The 14455-nt window shown below is 31.0% G+C and overlaps 1 protein-coding gene and 1 long non-coding RNA gene across 2 annotated transcripts; one reads left to right on the top strand and one right to left on the bottom strand.

Moving 5' to 3' along the window:
- Positions 1-8449: 8449 nt before the first annotated feature.
- LOC145031360 (mitochondrial dicarboxylate/tricarboxylate transporter DTC) lies at positions 8450-12222 on the top strand. Its single transcript, XM_078979902.1, has 6 exons — positions 8450-8675; positions 9221-9304; positions 9430-9491; positions 9847-10208; positions 10303-10517; positions 11959-12222. The coding sequence occupies exons 1-6, from the start codon at positions 8556-8558 to the stop codon at positions 12013-12015; spliced, it is 900 nt and encodes a 299-aa protein (XP_078836028.1). The 5' UTR covers positions 8450-8555; the 3' UTR covers positions 12016-12222.
- LOC145031361 (uncharacterized) lies at positions 11959-13295 on the bottom strand. The gene is made up of 2 exons (XR_013676927.1): positions 12858-13295; positions 11959-12366 (listed from the first exon to the last, which is right to left on the bottom strand). It is a non-coding gene; the product is annotated as an uncharacterized LOC145031361 (long non-coding RNA).
- Between the last annotated feature and the right edge of the window lie 1160 nt (positions 13296-14455).

The following is a 14455-nucleotide window of genomic DNA, read 5'->3' as shown; positions in this document are numbered from 1 at the left end:
TTTTACAAATAATTAGTTTTCATAAAATCAAGTAATTATCTTAAAATTTGACAAACTTCATGTTTTTTTTTTCAACTTTGAAAATCAAACATTTGCATCAAATATAATAGAAAACAATCCTAGGCTCTGATACCACTGTTGGGTTTTGCATACTACAACATCCTATGATGCACTTACAACCCTAAATACTTTGGATCTATGTTTTCTCTAATTATACATGCAATATTGTTTCCAAAGCATTAAGTCTACAATTAGCATACAATTGACATAATCAACATAAAAACGAGTTATAGAGTTACCTATTTGTTGTAGCTTGTAGTTTTGGCCTTTAAGAACTTAACACCCCAAGTGTGATGCCTCAAATGGTTCACAACACACCTAGTACAAAAGAGAGCTTGAGAGAGATGTTGCTAGCTCGAAAATCGGCTCTAATGAACTCCAAGAACTCTAGTGTCCGATTTTGGGTGCTAAGGGAGTCCTTTTACAGTATGGCAAAGTCTAGGGTTACATCCATCTAAACCCTAATGCCCATGACCTTTCATATTACTTAGGCTCCATGGGTTAAACCTCAATGGACTACCATATTGGTTTAGCCTATCCTAAATAATAATTGGCCCACACTATAAGAATCATTGATTTACCAAATCAATCCTCATATATTTAATTAGTCTCTTTTGATCACATAATTAATTCCAAATTAATTCTTGATAAATACTAATTAAATAATATGATTTCGTATTAATATATTTGAACTTATAATATATTAATAAATCATAAGTAACCTCTTACTCAAGTATCCATCCTATCAAATTGTCCTGGTGATATGTAACCTGAAACGGATCATGCTACTCTCGGATCAAGTACATATCAATTGTAGTTATGGGCTTAGACACCTAATCCAACACAAGTAACCTATATTCTATCGTTTGAGGATTTAGAAGGCTGCCGGAAGGCCGTTAAGCTGACAGGAGCAAAGATCCGAGGGATTGGAAAGCGGATTCATGTCGGTAAGCATGTGGTTTGTTAACGTGACCATGTTTAGCATTCAATTGGGATGCCATTATGTGTTTAATTTCTAATTTAGGTGTTAAAACCTTTTACTTTGAGTTTGTGACCGAATGAATCTTTGAATTTACGATTTAATTGCTATTTGGATTGTTTATTCTTATTTAATTTATTTTGTCAAGTTTGATTGAAGATCCATATGTGTTAAAGATTGTTGTTTTGTTTCGTATTGTTGAATTAATAAAGTTTAGAGGACTATATAGCTGTGTTAATTTGAATCATAGTCGTCCAGTAACCATTGGTGATTATGACTAGAGTTTTGACAAAAACCTAGGTTTAGGGAATAAAGTAATGAACTTTAATGTGTGTGCATGAGTAGAATGACCATTCGATGCATGGTTTAATTCCTAAGACCATTAGGGTTAAATAAGATCAAATCTTGCTTAATACGAACTGAATACTAATTTGCATGATTGTTTGTTCACCTGATCGATGAATTAATAGTTGTGTTGAAATCAAAGGATTAAGAGTCATGACCATGACATTAGTTATATTAGGAATCAATGAATAATGAATGAATATCCATTGTATAAGTAGTTAACCATTAATTTGAGATGTAATTTCTCTGAATCCAAGTATCTAAAGAAATTTGTCTTGCAGTCATTTTATCGATATTTGATGTTAAGTGGTATTTGAAGTATTTAATAAAACATTTCTTTATTACGTTTGTGTGTTTAGTGTTACCTATAATAAAAAAACTCCAAATTAATTCACCATAGTTCCTTTTGTGTTCGACACTTGTTCTTACCACAACTATACTATTACACGATTAGGTCCACTACCTAGTGTGTGTGTTAGTCCAATTGTGATAAATTCAGTTTTATAAATTTAAAATAGGGGTGTGTATGGGATGGTTTGGTTCGGTTATTGGTCAAAACCAAACCATAACCATTACAACTGGTTAATCTCTTTTGATGACCATTGGGTAATGGTTAATGTTGGTTTTTATTAATGGTTATAGTCGGTTAATAGTTATAATTAATGGTTCATATCGATTAACCAAAGTAGTCCAAGATGACATAAAGTAAAAATATTTTTCTATAAAAATTGAAAAACACAAAGTCTATCGTTATAGAAAAGTGAATGATTGTGTATTTATAATTGTATTGATAGAATATTACTTGAAATCCTATCTAACTCCAAACGATTACCCTTTAAACTTTCAATTCCCAATATAATTACATACCATATATTTATTTTTATATCATATTAAAAACATTATTAATATTACTGGTTCAACACGGTTTATAATGATTCAATTTTTTATTAAAACCATAACCAAACCATATGTATTCGGTTAATCAAAATTAGAAACCAAACCATGTATTTTAGTAATGGTTCGGTTATATTGATTAATTTGGTTATGCGGTTTTTCGGTTAATATGCACACCCCTAATTTAAAACTTTAGCAATTAAAAAATATATAAAAAAACCACACATCAGAGCCATATGGGCTGTCAGAATCCACACAACGATTAGGAGTAGATTCGTTTATGTTGCAATCGACATGAAAATGCTTGGGCTAAATTGGCAGCAGAATATGAAGATTTTTTAGCATAAGTACTCAAATATAGACATGATCATGCATATTGATCATCATTTTGGCATAGTTCACAGTAAGGTGGTCGACGACCACGACCATAAGAAGAAGAATTTCCCCAAAAATTTGATCGACCATACCTCCCTCGCCTACGAGAAGGAGCAACAGTGTAAGCAACATGAGAGGGAGCCGATTCATGGAAAGATGAAAGAAATAATTTTTAGCCTTCCGCCTGAGCAACAAGAGAACGAAAAGAAGGTATGGTGGGCAGAGCTCGATGAGCAGTAGAGAAAGTTTCAAAGGTTGGTCCCAAGCCACACAAGAACCAATTGCTCTTGTCATCATTAGAGATTGATTTTCCAACTGTCTGAATTTGATCACAAATAGATTTAAATTGCTTAGCATATTCAGAGACAGAGAGGGTACCCTTTTTTAGTTGGCACAAAGAATCTTTGAGGATCTGAGATCGATCTTGAGAATCATGACTATAGGCTGACACCAAATCCACCCATACTTCACGAGGGGAAGAGAAACCCAAGACTTTAGATATGTACTCTTCATATAGAGAGGATTAAAGAATTAAAAGAGCCTTCTGATCAAGTTCGACCCAAGCATTATGGGCTGGGTTGGGCGTTTTTTTTCCCGTCAATTAAGGTTTTGGATGGCGGGGCGAAAGAAGAACCATCGACATGACTCACCCACTTCTGATGAAGAAGAAGTGGGGTAATTTGATTGGCTAGAGAAGGTAATTGGACGAGATTAATTTAATGGTGAGCATATGGATAAGGGTGTTTAAGGAGAAAGAATTCTCAAATGAAGAAGACATTGTGAGATGAAGAAGATGAGAGGCAGAAAGAAGAGAAAACAGTGAGGAGGGTTAGGGTTGTGTTAGGGATTGGTATTTAGGCCGATACCATGTGATGATGAGATAAATGTTCCTGATGATTATTATTAAAAGATGATTAAAGTATATATACAAATTACAACATGATATACAAGGTAAAAAATAATCTAATACAAGTAACTAAATAAAGCTAATTATATATGGAGTTTATCTCCGATATAAAGTATATGTTATTATTAGGAGTGAAACCAATCTATGACCTTTGAAGTCCGGTCGGTACCCAGAGGGATGTATTACATCTAGCGACCACACACCAACTAGTTTGGGACCGATTGGGAAGAATTCCATTACATGGGCTTCATCGAAATTCATGAATTTCACAATAGTTATTAAATATAAAACATAGTCAAAATCGAAAAAGCTACAAGGCTTTACCCATAAGTTTGCAATAGTTTCCAATTTTGGATATCTTAGGATTCTTACCTTTCTACTTTATTTTTTCTTTTTCAGTTTAATTGCTTTGATTTTACTAAAATACCTTCGAGGTTTTGAGCTTTTTATGATTTTATACTTGCTTGAGGACAAACAAAATTTAAGCATGTGATATTTTTATATTGCTTAAATTAATAATATAATTTGGTTATTTATCTTAATATTTATTCTAGAATATTGTATTTTAAGGATAAATATGCTTAATAGAGTTTAATATTTGATAATTATAATTTAAATTCGAAGCTGAAGATAAAAGGAAAAGATTGAAGCAAAATTGGAGCAGATAAGTAAGAAATTTGAAATTGCCTTAAAATACGGTGTTAACGCTGCAAAGGATAAGGGATAACGCTGCAAAGATCTATTAGAATTCGAGAACAAGCAGGACAGATCAGGCTTAGCGATACGTAGATGAAGGCTTCACGACGTTATATTTAAAAATCTATTAATACGAGATTTTCACATCCTAATTCGGTGTGCAGAAAAGAAACGTCATTTACTGCGAAAATAACACTTTTATCGTTCTAAAGGAGGAAGAATTCGTAGAAGGTGTATTATTGAAGATTTGTAGAAGAAAGCTTGAAAAAATCATTAGGTTTGCAATCTCTAGAATTATATATATATATATATATATATATATATATATATATATATATATATATATATATATATATATATATATTTATTTATTGTTTGTAAACATGAAGGGCTAATAACATTATTTTTTTGCATGTAGATGAACTAAAGTTATATGATGTATTTGTTGATTTTAGTTTATACCAGTTAATTATTTATTACTTTTGGATTAATCATTCTTCATTAATTGTTAAAGTTTAGATTTTTATAACTTACAATTAAGTTAATGTAATTTAGACTATTAATATGTTATGGTAATTTGAATCTTAATAGTTTTTTCACCATACATTGTGTTGATTTAACAAATCATAGGGTTAGGCAATATTAAGTAGTAATTTTTGCATTTACAAATACATTAGTTAACAAAGTATGCTAAGTTTAATTTTGTTCTCATTAAGATTATACATTTGGTTAATTCATTAGTAATTCGATTAATTAATTGCTTATTATGTTGTTAGTTTCATGCACATTGAACTAGTTACTAATCTCAAGTATTAATAATTACACCATAATTCCCAATCAACTTATCTATTGGTAATCACTTTATTAATTCATTGCACCATTAACAAATCATCATAGGAAAATAGGATTCAAAGTCTAAGATGAAGTGTTTCAATATTATTGTCTTAATTTAAGCTATTTGTTTTATTCGATTGTATAAAATTATAATTTAAACGTCCTTCGATTTTTATTTTTATGCTTTAATTAATTTAAGCTGATTCTGATCATACCGGTTCCCCGAGAGTTCGACATCCTTATTCACCACAACTATAATATTATACAATTAGGTTCATTGTCTGTGTTTTAATTCGGTTATGATAGATTAGGATTTATAAATTTAAAACATGATAATTTATTATATAAAAATAACACATGAGAGGTAATAGTTTGGCTTCTTAAGGAAAAAAAAGTGAAGGTTATGATTTTGTTTCGTCCTTAGATATAAGGCAAGAAGGAAGAGGAATAAAGGGATGATACCATTAATATCATTATAGCCCAATAAACTTTTAGGTTTTGCTTTAAACAGTAATTTACATGTTATTAATAGTCTAAATCGCTTAACTTGTTATTAACCTCCTAAAGAAGGGGCCAAGAAAATTATTTCATAGTTATAACCGGAGTATCAAATCTTAGATTTTTTGTTGGTGATGGATTTTTTTCTCGTTCGGTTAACTTTTTGCTTTTCAAAGAATATTTTCTAGTTTATATTTTTGTCTAAAGATGGCAAAAAAGGAAATTATAATGATATTGGTGCAAGGTGACCAATGGTGATGCAAGATACTGGATGGATCTTTTATATTGATTAAGGTCCCGTTTGATATTTGTTAACTGAGAAAATGCTGATTGGGAAATGTTTGTCTGAGTAATAAATTCTGATTGAGTAAGAAATCATTCTGTTTGACTGTACATCTAACTAAATGTGCTGACTAATACAAAATAACCATTTTACCCTTATGCTCTAATAATAATAATAATAATAATAATAATAATAATAATAATAATAATAATAATAATAATTGATTAGAAAAGTTCAGGGTCCAACTAGTAATTTCCAGAAATTAGTTATGCAAGACAGTTTAAAGTTGTGGTAGATTCAGCCAAAATGACTATCTTCAAGGACCAAAACTGCCTAATTCCAATTTTGTGTTGTCTTCTTCCCTTGATCAGACGAGTCTCTTCACGTGTTTCTTTATTTTGTGCGCCTATGTTCTAGTTTCTTTTTCCCTTTCCAGGGATTAAATTGGTGGTTGAGGAAGGAGGATGAGGGTGGTGCAAGGGCAATGGTGGAATGAATTTGAGTCGGATTCAATCAGCAACTTTTTGGGTATGAGATGGTCAGACATTGTTAACCCGGTAAGATGTAAAACCGAGACATATCAAACACATGGAGCTGACCGAGTCAGACATTTTTGTCTGACTTGATCCAGTCAGATCTAAATCAATCAGGGCCTAAATATCAATTGGATTGTCAAGTCATAAGTTTAACCATATTAGACCATCCATAAATGTCAATAATCTTTCAACTGTATCACATCAGCTTTACAATTATCAACCATATCACTGGAATACCAACTCTCTTTCAAAGTGAACATCATTAACACATCATCAACTAATTGATAAATTTTAAATATATTTAGAATAATAATAGCTAATATATATATATATATATATATATATATATATATATATATATATATATATATATATATATAAATACATAAAAAATACATGAGCTAACGGTCGAACCGGATGAACCGGAAACCGGTTAGTAGATCGGTTCAACTAAAAACCGGTTTTTTAAATATATATATATATATATATATATATATATATATATATATATATATATATATATATATATATATATATATATATATATATATTAAAAACCGGTTTTTAGATGAACCAATCTACTGACCGGTTTCCGGTTTGTTCCGGTTCAACCGTTGGTTTATGTATTTTTTTTTATGTATTTATCGTCTATGTTTAAATAGTTGTATTCCTTCTAATTTAATATCTTTACAATAGTATTTTTTAAATAAGCCATAGTTATTAATATTTGTTAATCAAATAATAATTAAAGTTAAAATTAAAATTAACGTAAAAAAACACAAATAAAATGAAATTTCGAAAACAAAATAAACAACGTTTGTGTATATATTAATATGTTAATGTAATTAAAAGATGGTTTTTTTAATCATATTTCATTAAGTAGAAAAGTGGTAAATAGAAATATTATTTGAGTAAATTACTGAAATCGTCCTTATGGTTTGGTTAAAATTGCATGTTTGGTCCCTAACTTTTCTTTTGTACTCGGATCGTCCCTGTGGTTTGATTTTGTTGCATTTTTCGTCCCCGTGGTTTGATTTTGTTGCGTTTTTTGTCGCTTACATACATAAAGTTAGGGACCAAACATGCAATTTTGATTAAACCATAGGGACGAAAAATGTAATAAAATCAAACCACAGGGACAATCCGAGTGCAAAATAAAAGTTAAGGACCAAATATGCAATTTTAACCAAACCACAGGGACGATTTTAGTAATTTACTCATATTATTTTAATATATATATATATATATATATATATATATATATATATATATATATATATATATATATATATATATATATATATATATATATATATCGGTTGTTAATATTTAAATATGATTGCTTTAATTAAAAAATTAATATTATAACATTTACAAGTCTTTCATATATTGAAAGACAAAGTCCTCCGTTGACAATAAAATTTGATTAGTGGCATTGAAAGATCCGATATGGGTGGTCTTACTCTTCAATTCTTTGATATTGGTGTATTTAACATGTAGAATTGAGTTTATGTTCTTGGAAAAAAAAAGTGACCAACCGAAACAAAATCAAATAAATTGTTTAGGGTTAAGTGATATTATCTTTGTTTTATTATCTTTTTAATAAATTAATAAATATAAAAAATTAAAATAAATCAGTCAGGATAAATTTGTCTTTTTAACATTGTTTACGACCAAAATCGAAACAATATAAAATTTTTGGATGGTCCGAATTAAAAGAAAAAGCTAGAGACAATACATAGAGATTACCCAAACCACAAGGACCATTCTTGTAATTCACTCTATTTTTTATTTTTAATATAAATAAATTCATTAGGAAATACGAAATAAATATTTAATCTCCATCAAATTTTTCGTGAAATACTAGTTAGAAAAATGAAGACCATTAGGAAATAGGAAATAAATATCATGTCAGCGATAAACAGCACATCGATTTGTGGCCAAGAAATGTGGAATAAAAGACAAGGGTAATATGGTCAAGAAATTATAGTGGCATTTTTCGTAAATAAACATTTTAAGGTATAAATTATTAAATATTTGCATTGTTTCTCTACACAGAACCCTTGCCCTGCATCTGAAACCCTCCCCTTGCATTTGATTTCGCCTCCTCCTTCTCCCTTTCACAGTTTTTCCCAAATATTCTCTAAAATGGGAGAGGAAAAACCAAAGCCAATCGCCGGCGTTTGGCCCACCGTTAAACCATTCGTCAATGGCGGAGCTTCTGGTATGCTTGCTACCTGTGTCATCCAACCCATCGATATGATAAAGGTACAATTTCGATTGAATCATTTCTAGTTCTACTTTTTTTTCTCGTAATCGTGAATTATCGCATTTGTTACGCCTTCAATGATGGTAATTTTAGGGTTTAGATCTTGTGCTCTTTATTTGAAGTCTGTTTTATCAGTTATCACGATCTTGTTTCTTTTTCGAATTGCATTACTGAGCTAATAGCTCAAAATGATTTGTGTCTTAGATTGCTGGTTTTTAACTCTACTTTTTGCCAAATTTGATACTTGACATAACTTCTTGATGTTTTTCTGCTTCGAATTTGATCTGGATCGACAATTTAAACTACTTATAATCTACACTCAGGTCGATTGTGTCCTTTTCACTGTTCTTAATTTGAAAATTGATAGAATTGTATCCTAGTGATTACTGAATTTCTAATGGCTGAAAATCTAACATATATGAACTTTTTTGTTATCATTGTATCTACCACTAAACCAAATCTGTTTTTATGTTGGTTAAAGACATAAGATTTAGTATTTGTCTTAAATTATCTATAAATTTCCTAAATTATCGATCACTTACAGGTGAGAATCCAATTGGGTCAAGGATCTGCTGTATCAGTGACAAAGAACATGCTTAAAAATGATGGTGTTGGTGCTTTTTACAAGGTTTGTCTTAAATTATCAATACATTTCCTAAATTATGAACCAAATATCACACACAAAAGCTCAACATCATGTTTCAAATCATCATCTTCATATATCTTCTAACCATGGTGTCATTTGGAGCACAGGGTTTGTCTGCAGGTTTACTAAGACAAGCCACATACACAACTGCAAGACTTGGCACATTCAGGTGAGTAATTATTTAGTCAAATCTTTAGTCAAACTTGAATGCAATTAGCCAATTATACTATATATTAAAACAAAAGTCCTTATGAATATAGTTTTTTATTTTCATACTTTGGCCACAAAAATTCATTTTTTTGACATATTTAGTCCCTAGACTATAGTTTTGTGGTTTCATACTTTGATCACAAAAGTTTCATTTTTTGGACATATTTTGTCCCTTTCCCTATTTTGTAGAATGTCACTTTCGACCCTTTTACTTTGTAAAATACTACTTTGATCCCCTAAAATTTGAACATTTATCAATAATTCAATATGAAGTGATGAACTGAACTCTTTTTGAATCTTTTTTTTTTTTCTAGGATTCTGACAAACAAGGCACTTGAGGCAAACGAAGGAAAGCCACTTCCTTTATACCAAAAAGCCTTATGTGGACTGACAGCTGGCGCGATTGGAGCATGTGTAGGGAGCCCAGCTGACCTGGCACTGATCCGAATGCAGGCTGATGCCACTCTACCCCTTGCACAAAGGCGTAATTACACAAACGCCTTTCATGCTTTATACAGAATCACAGCAGATGAAGGAGTTTTAGCTCTTTGGAAAGGTGCGGGTCCCACTGTTGTAAGAGCAATGGCATTGAACATGGGAATGCTTGCTTCTTATGATCAAAGTGTTGAGTTTTTCAAAGATAATCTTGGATTTGGTGAAGGTGCCACAATTCTAGGTAAGTTTTTTTTTTAATATATATTTTAAAATCATTGAAATGAAAGGATTGAGAAATTTGAAATTATATATTTATGTTTTTTTTTTTTTGGCAGGGGCTAGTTCTGTATCAGGGTTTTTTGCTGCAGCTTGTAGTTTGCCTTTTGATTATGTGAAAACTCAAATTCAGAAAATGCAGCCTAATGCAGAAGGGAAATACCCTTATACTGGATCTTTAGATTGTGCTATGAAAACCCTAAAAGCTGGAGGACCTTTCAAATTCTACACTGGATTTCCTGTTTATTGTGTTAGGATTGCTCCTCATGTTATGGTACTCTCTCTCTCTCTCTCTCTCACACACACACACACACACATACACAAATATACACACACAAGAATTGGGTTTGACAAATCTGAATTCTGTGAAGTAAAGGGCAAATTGGGAATCTCTATTCTGAAAATAAAGTTTGTTCTTTGATAAAAGTTTGAGGAATGGTGATGATAATCTTGAAATTTTTTTAATCAAATAAGGGTTAATCTCAAAAAAGATCTTTTATTTTGTGTGTGTGTGTGTGTGTGTTTTTTTCCGGATTAAACCTCAAATTTATTTTTTGCTTGAAAAAGGCCACCCTTATATTTTTTCCGAAAAAGTCCTCGACTTTGTATTTTTTCTCGAAGAAAACGCAAAACCCTGAACCTTGTAAATGCTTCCAAATAAACCCGCAACTTTTTTAGTTTTTCTTGAGAAAACCCTCACATTTTATAATTTTTTGGCAAAAAATGACTAAAAGGGTCAGATTGGAAAAAATGAAAAAAATACAAGGTCTTTTTCAGTCAAAAAATAAATTTGAGGTTTAATCCAAAAAAAGCACAAAATATAAGGTCTTTTTTGAAATTAACTCTAATACTACTAATAATAAGAGTAAATTGCAAGAATGTTTCATGAGTTTTGTGTTTTTCTTGCAATTTTGGGACCTAAACTTTAATTTTTCCAAATTCGGTTTTAAATATATAATCATGCAGTTTCCTATTATTTTTGTATGTGTGCCATATAAAATGACTAATTTGCCCTTATCTGTTTTTTTATAATTTTTTGTTCAAACTCGGGCACTATTCATGTAATTTACTTTAATCTATATCTATCTATCTATACATATTATAAAAGAATAATTTTTCTTTTCACCACATGCATTTGAAACCCCAAAACTCTTCATATTTTATCTAATACATATTTTATTAATTTACATGTGTTATTAAATGTGAAATAAATACTTCAAATGTTAATTTAAATATCATGTTAAGTCCAAAATATAAATCAAAATATCAAATAAACATAAAAGTATTCAAAGATTCTTTTTTTAAAATAGTTTAAAACATTTAAATGTTTTAAACACGAAACTAAATCGACATGTCAAACCACCTAAAAATATCCAAAACAAATTATTTATAATAATTGAAATTTTTTCAAATCAAAGGTTTTTAAATCATAACAGTTAAAAAGTAACATTAAAATCGAATAAGTAATTTCGAAATTATTTAATCGTAACGTTAAAAGTAACATTAAAATCGAGAATTATATTTAGTTTTATTCACATGTCAGCTTCCTATTAAATGATATGATTTTAACAAATGTTATAACATGATCCAAAATCATTACAATTTTACATAACAAATTAGTGTAAGAAACCATAATGTCATGGTTAGAATTAATAACATCATATTCACATACTAATAATTATAATTTTCTAATATTTTAATTTTTGTTTACACAGATGACATGGATTTTCCTAAATCAAATTCAAAAACTAGAGAAGAAAGCGGGATTATAAATTTATAATCGAAGAAGTGAAAGCACTCTATATCCGAAATAACAGTGTTGTACTCGTTACAGGTTTTTTTTTTTGTTGTTGTTGCTCAATTAGCATTGCTAAGTATTATTAAATCAGAAATATTTCGATTTCCTAATTATTATAAAAATCATTAATGTTGTACTTCCTTTATAATAATCACAAACTTCTAGGCTAGGATTGATTTCATATTTTAACATTTTGATATATTTTTTTTCTTCGCTATTTAATAATTCTTGAGCTTACGTGTGCCACCTGCCTCGTGTCCTTGTGAGAGCGCCTGTTCCATTCCGTTCAAATGTGCTTTTGCCAACTTCTTTTTCGTTTCCTCGTCTTTTCACAAACAAAAAGTGTATTAGTCAAGATTTTGATGGACTCTTTTTGAAAGAATGTTAGTTTTCGTGGGTGTTTTTGAAAGGTAATGAAATTTGTAAATATAAGAGTAAATTACACGAATGGTCCCTTTTGTTTAGGATAATTTATACGTTTGGTCCATAACTTATTTTTTTAACTTGTAAGGTGTTTTTGTTGCGTGCTTGTTTATTTTTGTTATGTGTTTACTATTATTTAAATAGAGAAAATGATGGGATAGGTAAGGAAAGGTGAGGGGGTGGGGTTAAGAGTTTATTTATTTAAATAAATTAAAAAATCAAAGGCAAAATAGTTTTTTTAGGTAAGACAATGACCAAAAGCATAACAAAAAAACAACTAGTAGGGACCTTCCGAGTTAAAAATATAAGTTAGGGATGAAACGTAGAAATTACCCTAAATCATAGGGACCATTTGTGTAATTTAATCAAAATATAGTTCATCTTTAAACATACCGGGAGGGCATCCGCCAGGGCTATCGGGGCATTGTTCACAATTAAGAACACAAAAAAAGTAGCATTCGATTTCTTGTGCCTCGGTGTTCCGCTTCATGCATTGGCTTGGGCATTCGCGCATGCATATTGTTTCCCCTTGTGCCTTGTGGCTCAAGCAAGCCAACAACATTAGTGCAATAAAACTTAAGTTTTTCATTTTTATATCCATCTATCAAAAAAAACTATCTATGGTTTCAAAATCAGGAAGAGGGTTGGAAGGGGTCATTTGGGCTTTTGATTCATTTCTTTTCCTAAGGGTTGTTTTTGTTAATAAGAGAGCCTGTTTGTAGTTGGGGTTGGTGTTTCTATATTTAGAATTGTTTGATTTCCATCTTTCTTTGTAGACCTCTCAAATCATTGTCTTGGATGGCGATTCTATGAATTGTTTCCAAATATAGAAAGAAGGCAAAAAGGTTGGTTATTTTGAACAAATATAATTTATATACCACCTAATATTTGTACTTTTTTTTATTCAAAGCTCTTCTTTCCATATTTGGAAAGACTATGATCACCAACCAAGACAATATTTGGAAAGACTACGAACACCTACCAAGAAAGATGGAAGTCAATAATACTAAATATAGAAACATCAACCCCAACTACAAATAGGATTTTTATTAACAAAAACAACACCCAAAGATAGGTTCACCATTTGGTGGTTATCTATTAGGTTTAAGTTATGCAACTATACCTACGGATGAGCATTTGGACCAGGAAACCGGTCGGAACCGAAACCGGTACCGAACCCGATGGACGATACTCTTGTGGATTTTTGAAATCGGGAACCGGTAAAAACCGGAACCGTATGTTGTTATTTCTCGATGACCGGTTCCAACATTGAAGACACAACAATAACTGGTAGGAATCGGGAACCGACGGTCCGACTCGGTTCTTAATTTCGGCCGACTTCGGTTCCCAAGCTGGATCCGGTTCGGGCCGGTTCTAAGGTTAGGACCGGTTCTAACTGGGTCGGTTCCTTTGCTTATCCCTGACTATACCTATCAGTATATGTGTGTTACATGTCCTAAATCAAACCGGTCCTTACTATTACAAAAATAATCATGGATAAACATGTCAACTTGCGAACCCGAATCTAACCCATGAATCTCGATCAACCTGTCAACTTGTGAACCCGAATCTAACTTGAATGACATTCACAACTTTAAAATGATGACTTTTTGATAAGGATATATATTTAAAGAATTCTATCACACGATGATCATATCATGCACATAAAATTTTATTTCTCTTTTGCTTTAGTACGATCCAAACACACTATCATATTATATAGAGGTGGAAATCATGTCGGGTTCGTGGGTAACAGGTCAGCGGGTCCCATATAATTATTCGTATCGCGGATTGAAGGGTTATAAGTTGACAGGTTGGAAACATCAACCCATGGATCACCATGCCAACTTGTGAACCCGAATCTAACCCATGAATCCGTGAACCCATATAAGTAAATGGGTTCGACGGCTTGTGTCCTGGTTGATGTTTCCAACCTGTTAACCCATGACCCTTCAATCCGCGACACAAATAATTATATGGGTCGTATTCGG

Source organism: Lactuca saligna, chromosome 2 (genome assembly GCF_052625555.1).
Source record: "Lactuca saligna cultivar CGN05327 chromosome 2, ASM5262555v1, whole genome shotgun sequence".
NCBI classification, from domain to species: Eukaryota; Viridiplantae; Streptophyta; class Magnoliopsida; order Asterales; family Asteraceae; genus Lactuca; species Lactuca saligna.
Note: the sequence above shows the minus strand (reverse complement) of the source record. Positions and strands in the feature narration are given on the sequence as shown.